We start from the raw sequence: 9,529 nt of genomic DNA, 5'->3' as shown, positions 1-9,529 counted from the left end.
TGTGTTAAATCTGAAAAAACTACACTGACCGTTATTCCCAGTGGGTTTTGTAGATATACACTTAGTTGATTTAGTGAAGGGAAAAAAAAACCACAACCCAAAAGCACCCAAAATCGATTTAGCAACAGTTTTTAACAGCTTAAGCTTACAACGGTAAGAGAGGAGCTGTATTTATGCTACCACTCAACTCGCAAGACGGCATATAGGGAGAAAACCCTTCTGGGCAATCAATTGAACTTTTAAAATATATTTTAGTATTTTTGTTGCCATACAAAAACTAATCTAAAAACGTTTACCAGGACTGCACAAGTAAACCACAGGGCCCGTTCACTCTAACTGTGTTGCAGAAAGTAAAAGCATGGCTAAGTAAATAGCTGGATTGCTATAGAGGACAGCACCTTCCCTTCTCTTTACTGAGAAGTAGCAGAATCCTCGTCGGCCCCAGAAAGGTGCATGAAGAGGTCTCCAAGTTCTGTTACTTCATCATCCGTGCTGGTCACAGTCCTGCTTTCTCTGTCTTCAATAAAGTCCCACAGCCGAACAGAATTGAAGAACTGGAACAGAAGAACATCTGATTGAGCACAAACCGGTTACATGCCACAGTGCCATCAAAGCATTTTCCCTTATCAGTCTTATTTCTTCATTTAAAAAAAAAGAGTCAGAAGTTGAGACTTAAAAGCTGGGTTAGTGCTCGGATTTACTACCAGGCTCAGCACCATTTGCTGTTAAAGTGAGAGCTGCTCTCTGCAGTAAGAATAGTGTTAGGTCAAACGAACCAGTCTTACTGAGCTATGTCTAAACACTGTTAAACCAGCGGGTGTGCCCTGGCCACACAGCACCCTGGCTGAGCCGTCATGAGTGTCTGAGAAGGCTCCGACCTTGTTAGCGGGTCTTACTGCCAAAGATACACAGGCAAGTGAGATGAGTTTGTAATACTGTAAGCGAAAGCTTTAATGTCAGAATTCCTTTGAAGAAAGGTTTGCCAGGAGAAGGACTGGTTGACAAAATCAACGATACTAAGTTTTGGCTGTTAAATGAAAGGTACCTTCTCCCTTCCCTAATAAAAAACCTCTGCCTCAGGGAAAGTCGAGGGATGCTGTCCTCACTTCTCTAAGGCCTTGTGCGGTATGAAACATATTTAAGCAGTGTGCTTTCCATTCAAAACATGTTTTTTAATGACACGGGACTGGAGTATTCCCTTACCCGCACCGTCCCCTCCGAGCTGAGCTGTTTCCGTGGTTTTTCAGGTTCAGCTCGCGTCCCGTCAGGATAAGCGTGAAGGTAAAGACACTTCCCTCCAAACGGGCAAGTTCCTTTCCCTTGCTCAAAGTACTTGCAGGGTTTCTTCCTGATTTAATGAGAAGAGAGAGAGTTATTACTGTCAGCTGGTAGGAAACAGGTACAGTTCCCTCTCCACGGCTGCTTATCCTGGGTCAGCGGTGCAAAGTCCTGCTCCTGTTAACGCGCCAGGAGCGTTGGTGTCCTGTTCCCTAATTGATGGCAGCCAAAAGAGCTGGGAAAGATTATTAAAAGTAAACAAAGAAATACAAAGAAGAACAGCATCGTAAGTCAAAAAAACACAAACTACCTTATAGGCAAGGAAAGGGAGGGATGTTCAAAGAATGTCATCGATCCTCCCCCTGCGTTTTCATGTCATGCACATTTCTTGAGCAGTGTTCCTCTCCTGTATTCTCTACCACTGCATTTGTATGAGCCTGTTCTTCTCCTCATCACCTCCTTTGGAAGTTCTATGACCAGACTTGGTTAATTTACGTTTCCAGCAGCTTTGTTGTTCAGCTAAGCTGTTCTAGCTGTGTAGCACATTTTTCTAATGGTGTTCCTTACAGGGGCAGGGGGGCGCGCGCTGATGGCTTCTTCTACAACAAAAACCAGCTGAGGAGGAAACTACAGAGAAAATGCAACTGAACTTGTAAACTTAATATACAAGTAGTGATGACACTGGTTCCTAAGGCATAGATACAGTCTATCAAGTAGCAACTCCATGCTGAAGAAAACACAATAACAACAAAACCCCAACCCACCAAAACCCCCCAGCCAGGCACTGCATTGAAAGCACAATGAATTTGTCCTGGTTTGGAATTCGTGGTCTGTGACTTCCAAGTTTCTAGGGCTGACTTTCTCCCTCCTGTGTTGGCGTATAAATTGGAATGACCCCTGCTCTTAGCTTAGTCTCCCCTTTGTTAGTATTTTTTCATTCCATGCAATACTAAAGCCTCCCGTTAAACTGACTGCCAAGAGATTTCTCCATGAAAACATCTTTGGTACAGAAATTCCGTCTACAGCACAACCTATTAGTCTTAGCTGTGCACTTGAGCAAAACCCCTTTCTTGTATTCTGTACAACAGCCTGACAAGAATCAAAACCCAGCACTGACACCTGTATGCCAGTACCACAGCAGCTCCCCTTCCTGAGAACACGGCCAGTTAAACACTGCACTGAGCCCAGGCTCTGGAGCGCAGCTTACATTCAAAGTCCTTATGAATTCAAATGAAAAACTGCGACAGCAACAGGGTGGTGAAAACAAACTGTATCTGAAGAACCTCCATTTAAACTGATTAATGTTATTCAAATATTTTGCCCTACTAGGAAAGAAAACAAGACAAGTGCTGGATGAAGCATTTCATGGAGCAGCACTGCATTCAGCAATTCTGCTGCTGTGTTCCAACAGGACTTCAGAGGCTTAAAGCCTCCCAAGCAGCTGAAAAGCCAGTAGAAACAGCTCTGCACGGATTTAAGTAAGGCCTATTTTTTTTCTCTACGCCACAGGGCACATTTAGAGGTTGGTGCACGTCCCAGAATAAAACTGCACAACCTTCAGCAACACAGTCACTGCTCCCTGGGGTCCAGCACAGATCTGCTTGTTTACTCTTACAAAGAGTGAGCCAGGAGCTAAGTCATGGCACCTCCCTGTTCTGCAGTCATGCAGTATTTTTCATTTTTAGCAGACATTACAAAAGCCCTGTGAATTTTTTATCCCATATTTCAAGAGACAACCTTCCAGGCACTTACGTCGAAGGGATCAACAGAAAATGCACGAAGCCAATGTTGGCAAGTGAACTGAAAGAGCTTCTCCATTTCAGAGCACAGCAAGTTTCAATAATTTCTGATCTGTAATTATGCGACAGACCCTTGCGTTGCAGTCACAGAGTTAAATAAAAGTGGTAACAGAGATTAAGAGTTCTCTGCAGCATGGTTTGTAACTACATAGTTTAAAAATACAGGCACCTTGATGGACTAAGTCTTAGTGTACCTATCTTAAGGACGATGTAAATAGCACTCATGGTTACACTTACCCCACGCCCTGCTTAAATGCTTCAATCAGCTCGTTTTTCTTCTCCTGGTCTTCTACCCAGTACACGCTGGGAATTACAAACTCGGATATCACACGGCACTCCGGGCACGACCTGCACGGACGGAGACAAACAGCAATGCTCGGTTACTTTCTGAGAGCAATACTCCTCCATAAATTAGCCAGAAAGAGCAGTCTCCTGAGGGAAATGGAGACACTTTGTTGCACTGAACCGCCACCTCGCGGGTTGTACAGCACACGGGCACATTTGTTATTAGTTTCAACTGAAATAATTCCGTCAGGGCTTGTGCTACCTTGCGTTTGTTTCTAGACTTGAACAAAAGCAACAGGTACCTTCTCAATACGCAGAAATAAACTCTCTATCTGCTCATCCCAATATAAAGTGGAACTGTCAGGCTAGGCAGCAGGAAGCCAAACCAGGTGAAAAAAGTCTCCAAGCTTTTGAAACGTGATCTGACTTCTAACAGCAGTGATGAGTTGGTCACTTAGTGCTTTTAAGAGATGATAGATTTCTACATGAGGAACTAAGATCAGGAATCAAGTACCTCCCCAAGCCTGGGAAAGGCTTCATCTCCCTCCCCACCACTCCCACAGAACACCTTGTCTCCCAGCAGGCAGGACTTTCAGAGCTCAGCCAAGTCCCCCATTGAGATCAACTTTGCAACAACTGGTATGTTCACCACTAAGGAGAAATGTAAAAACATGTTTGAAGAATTTGTGTTAGTATTTAATCTGTACTCAAACCGGTTTCCAGGGTGCTGTTTCTGAAAAAAACCCTCCCAGTCTGCCCTCCTGTAGGCGGAATATCTCAGTACCAGTCCACCAGAAGCGCGACTCCAACACAGGTTATGTTCTAACAAGCTGATATTCACTCCAATGAATTTATAATGAAAGTTGGGCAAAAAAAGTCTATTTGGGCAAAAGACTGAAAATACTTGCCACCTTTTCCTCAGCGTGCTTGTAACTTGAGGGAGATTTCAAAGAGATGCTCAAAAAAAGGAAATTGTCCTAATTGGATATTTTAAATTCTCTCATCTAAGGAGGAGCATGTTTGGAATGCGTGTTTTATACAGCCAGAAGAGGAAGGCATTTACTCAGACAAGGATAAATGGGTGATTAATGGGACATTTAGCTTGAGTAAGTTATTTTAGAGAAAAATCCAGTAATTAAGCACATACGTAGAAAAAAAGGAGCCACTGTTTTTGCAGTCAGGTACTGTGAAGGGCTCAGGTTAAGGAGGTCTTGGCTGTTCTAGAGTCCACTCATGCACACTCTACCCCTCCACCAACGCAGTGAGAGAGGGCCAGGGTACGAAGGGCCAAGCTCTTCCCATCCAGGACCACAGCATGTAAATAAACTGTTAGCAGAGGATTCCCCATGCATCCTACTCATCTTGAAGGCAGCTCTTCTCACAGCCATACTCCAGTGTCCTAGAATTTGCCAGCACTTGGAGCAGGATTTTTTGAGCTCATCTATTATTAACGGCTGAGTTAATATTGACAGCTCTGGAATCCCTTATCACCAGTTTTATTTCTATGTCAAGCCACAGCACACCGGAGAGCCTGTCTCACTGGCACAGGCTGCAGGGAAGAGACTCTGGTTAATGCCGACTTACTTGATGATTTGATTCTCAAACTGCTTGGCACACCTCCACTGCCGGATGCAAGCCAGGCAGTACGTGTGATTGCAGTTGGACAGGATCCCAAACCTCCTCTCCGAGGCCGACAGTTTCTCATACACCACCTCCATGCAGATACTGCACACTTTGTCCTGGCTGGCCTGGAAGGCAAACGCCTTCTCCATGTCGTGCTCAAATGTCGCCATGCACATCTGTCACGGGAGAGACGTCAGCTGTTATTGCCCTCCACCTATCAGCCTGTTCCTTGTAAAACAGAAGTGTCTGAACGGGATCTATTACAGGGAAATGCTGATGAAGAACATCCTCCCCTTCAGCATCACCATTTATTTTGAAGAACATTAAATTCAATCACATATTTCAGCCCTTCAATGTTTTCTGCAGCTTCAGGAATATCAGAAGTCCCCACTCTTCCTTTGCACCTTTCTGTATCTGTAACGGAGCAGGTATTGCACCAGGAAATGCTTCAAACACCTCTAAAACCATCTAGCTCAGGATCCTGAACGGGTGCCACGCTCTGCTCAGCATTAAGGCCACGCTCGTTCACTGGCTATTAAGCTTCACCTCGCTAAGGAATGAGTCTCTCGTTAAGGGCTTTCCTATAGCCTCTCTCAGCTCAGCTCCCAGCGGTGACCACCAGTGACCAGCTTACACCGCCACAGCGAGCCGGTGTTACACCTGCAGAGTTTCACCTCTTGCTTTGCAAAGTTCTCAGGACCTGACAAGTCAAATACAATTAAGAGACTTTAAATTATAATAATAAAAGAAAGGATGCTAAATAATTCCACATTAGTAGGAGCGTTCTGACCACCTCACCTTTGCACCCAACACTGACCTCTGCTCGGGAGCTGACACCTGGCAGCAGCGGGGATGGGACGCCCTGCCACACACCACCAAGACCCCGGGAGAAGCGAGAACTACACCAGCACGCTTTGCAAGTACACGCTAACAGAACAAAATCTGAGATTTGTAACCCCTTGGCTTCCACTGCAGATTCTGGAGCCACTTAGGGCTCAGTAACCCCTAACGCTGCTGCTCCTTCTCCTTCTCAGCCTGGAGAACTCCTGTTTTTGACCAGCCCTGACCCCAATCTGTAGCCAGGCAGAGAGAAGAGCAGCTCCTTAAGCCCATCCTTACCCAGCTGATTCCTCTCCCAGTCCCTCCAGCCGTCCTACTTCAATTTCAACTCCAAAATCTTTGTGCTCCGTTCAGCCGGTCCCTACTTGACCCTGCACTGAAATCAGCCAGGACCGAGAGGAGACACCCGAAGAGGCGACCCGGCAGAGCGGCATGGCAGTCTCTCAGAACGCGCTGGCAGCCCACGGTTCCGCTCTCCCACTGTACGGAACGTACCATCAAGAACTCATGTAAGCTACAAAAGACATTTTCCTGGTAGGGTTTTAGGGTGTTCTGCGAGAAGACTGCAGGCCAGCTTCCGATAAGGATGAAATGGGAAAAAAAGTTGCAGTATCACCCCCCAGGTGCCTGAACAGACCACTCTTAGAATAATTTCACAGCTAGATAAACAATAAAACAAAAGCTCTTTGGAACAGCAGGCTCTTCTACAAAACTCAGCGTAGAGCAAATGAACCAAACCTTGCGCTGAGCAAAGCAAATCTCACACTGATGCCAGGAGAATATTACCATCTCGTGAGCCTTCCTCTGCTCTTGGTCGAACGGGTGAAGCACTTGCAGCCCGCAGATCTCACACACGTCTCCGTGGAGGTACAGGCAGCGATCTCCGAAGTGGCAGGCTCCCGCTGCCGCATAGGGACACAGCTGCTCTCCGTCAGCACACGAGCTTCCAGCCACCGCATCTTTCAGTCCGCTGCAAATAGCTTCCAGATAGGAGTGGGGCTTCATCTCCAGGTGATCGTTTTGGTCACTGCAACACACCACATCGCTTGTGGTGCTGGGTTTCTGCTTCTCTTCATTCAAGCCACACAGATCTTAGGAAACAGAAACACAGTATGAACCATACAAGACACTGCATAAAACCCCCACACGAAGCTCCACGTACTTTCTTTCCAATGATTACCAGGGTTTGGGTTTTTTTTAAATTTTCTTCTCAATTAAATCTCATCTCTGAGCCCCTTTTGCTGACGAATCAAAAGAATTTCCAAACTACCTACTGAAAAATTCGATTTCAAGATTTCCACAGTTGTTTTCTGTTTACAAATAGGCTAAAAAAAATCCTCTGATTTCACATCAGGGCAACAGGCCCATTTGGTGTGCCAGCCAGCACAGGCGGGAGCAGCGTGCAGGCGGCGGGGGCTCGGCTCCTCTGCCCTGCCTGTTGGGGGTGGGTGGATGGTTCTGTGCTTGCGGGCTGGCACGGTCCTCCCCAGAGCACACGCTGGATACCGTGGCACAAAGCAGCCAGGCTTCTTGCCATTTCAAATGCCCTCAATGCCGAGAACAAGACACACAAGAAGATCTGAGGAGTAGAGATATTCTAACCAAAAAACCCAAATTGAAACAAAAAAAAATCCCAAAAAATCCCCCAATACAAAACCCGTCCTTCAGGGAACACCGGGCTGAATGCCAGCCAGCAAGACAGCGCTGTAAAAAGGTACCGACAGGCACGAGCGTTTCCAGGAAAGAGGCCACATCGGGTTGGCAGTCCGACCGCGCCACTCCAGCTGTCCTCGAAACTCAAGTAAGAAAAGGAGAAAAACTACCCAACTCCTATCAAGAGTCAAGGAGGACGAGCAAAGCAGCGCTCCCACTCACTTCTGTCCCTGAGCACCAGCGTCTTCTTCTCCCGCTTGCTGGTCTCGTGCAGCTTGCTCCTGATGACGGGCGCGCCGTGCTCGGGAGGGTGGCGAGGGGTGTGCGGCACTGCTGAGGAGAGGGGTGGCGGTGCAGGGGCCGCTGCAGCCCCCGACGCAGGAAGTCTGGTGTGATCATACCTACAAAAAGAAAAAGACAGAACAAGTGTTACAAAGCCTGAACTCGGCACGGCAGCAGGACACTGCCCTGGTGAATACTTAAACAAAATACAACTGCACAACTACTTTTTATTTTAAAAGGATTGTTCTGACAAGTTGACTGAACTGCTCAGTCTCTCTCTAAGCAAGACGAAAAGGCTTCTCAGTCTTAAAAAATGGATGCCTCTGAAAACACACCTATATTTCCTTCTCCAGAGACACCCAGCACAGCTGAAAAAACATTATTCACGTGCATAGTAAATGAGATCTTCGTCATCCCCTCACACAAACAGGTTTGCTGACATTTCTCAGAGAAGCAACATCAAAACACTGTGCAGGAAGGAGCAACATTTTGTGATCTCCATTTCCCCCTGCAAGCTGCAACACTTTCTGCTCCCCCACCACAGGAGAAGATGCGGTATTCGCACACAGGACAGGAAAGGACTCAAAACACCCAGCAAAGCTCTAGAAACGCACTCCAGCTGCAGCGCAGAAGCAATCCGTGCAGTAAAGAGGCTGCCCAGCAGAGCCACGGACAGCCCTGAACGCTGCAGTATTTTTGAGGGGAACAGAAACATTCTCCCCATCTGTGCCTGGTCCTGTACTTAGGATGCGTACATGCCCGCGCTACGCCATACGCACAAATCACCTCTGTGCATCGAGCGCCCCAAATGCCAGCAAAACAGCTGGGGTAAAACACAACCCACTTTGCAGCCGTCCCGACAGCCCAGTCAGTGTACGACGTGGTCCCTGTGACTAACGCAGCCGCCAGCAACATCACACAGCGCTACATCACCGGGAGCAGCTGATGGAAGCTGCAGCAACCACCAACGCCCAACCTCCTGATCCAAGTTTGGTACCAGGAACTAAGCAAAGGGAAGGAAAGGAAATCCAACCAAGCTGCTGCGATCACAGTAATGCCGTGAGATCCCCGGGGCTTGGCAGGCGAAGGCACAAACACGGGCTTCTCGTCTGTCACTAGAACTTTTCCACGAAGGAGCCACAGGCTGCCCTGTGGCACATTCCTGTGACAACATTAACTAACACGTAGTGTTTACTAGAGAATTTCTCAAGGGGTTTTAACTAGAAGACTTCAGGAAAAGGTGTGGTACTGTTTGGCTTTCCCACCAAACAGAGAGGAGCATAAGAAAAAGAACTTTGCTTTAAGACAAAACTGAAAATCCCTGAAATTGTGCGTGAGTCTGCATGAAGGAGGCTCTGAGCCCCATCAGGAGGCCCGAGTGAAGCTCTGCTGGACCACTGCCTGCTTCCAGCCACTTCGGCAATACAGAAAGCAACCCTTGCTGCCAAAGGGCTCTTTCAGGTGAGGCTGCACACCCGAGGCTCTGCTTTTTCGTGTCTTACTGAATGAAAACCAGTTTGATTCCCTGGAGTTCAAAGCTGACTGCGCACGATTATTACACCCAGTTCTTCTGAACTGGCCATTCCAAAAAGATCCGAATCCTTACCTGCACCGAGCTCCGTAGGCACACTGTCCCTTCTGGTAATACTTGCAGACGGTGGAGGATTTGCTCGTAGATAAATCATGTGAGAACAGGCACTTCTTCCCCTCCCGGCACACGCCCTGCAGGTAGTACCTGCGGGAGAGGCAGCTCGGCTCAGAGCAGCCCG

At 47.3% G+C, this 9,529-nt stretch overlaps 1 protein-coding gene across 1 annotated transcript; it reads right to left on the bottom strand.

Annotated features, from left to right (window-relative positions):
- Nucleotides 1-223: 223 nt before the first annotated feature.
- Nucleotides 224-9,506, bottom strand: MKRN2 (makorin ring finger protein 2; the record flags this gene model as incomplete). The annotated part of the gene is made up of 7 exons (XM_010080062.1): nucleotides 224-554; nucleotides 1,204-1,348; nucleotides 3,315-3,425; nucleotides 4,947-5,161; nucleotides 6,612-6,916; nucleotides 7,701-7,879; nucleotides 9,367-9,506. Coding segments are annotated over 7 exons (1,239 nt in total), but the record flags the coding sequence as incomplete, so codon positions are not given.
- Nucleotides 9,507-9,529: the final 23 nt, after the last annotated feature.

Source organism: Pterocles gutturalis, unplaced genomic scaffold (genome assembly GCF_000699245.1).
Source record: "Pterocles gutturalis isolate BGI_N339 unplaced genomic scaffold, ASM69924v1 Scaffold50354, whole genome shotgun sequence".
In the NCBI taxonomy this organism is placed as follows: Eukaryota; Metazoa; Chordata; class Aves; order Pterocliformes; family Pteroclidae; genus Pterocles; species Pterocles gutturalis.
The sequence above is the reverse complement of the archived record's forward strand: the minus strand, read 5'-3'. Positions and strand labels throughout refer to the sequence as shown.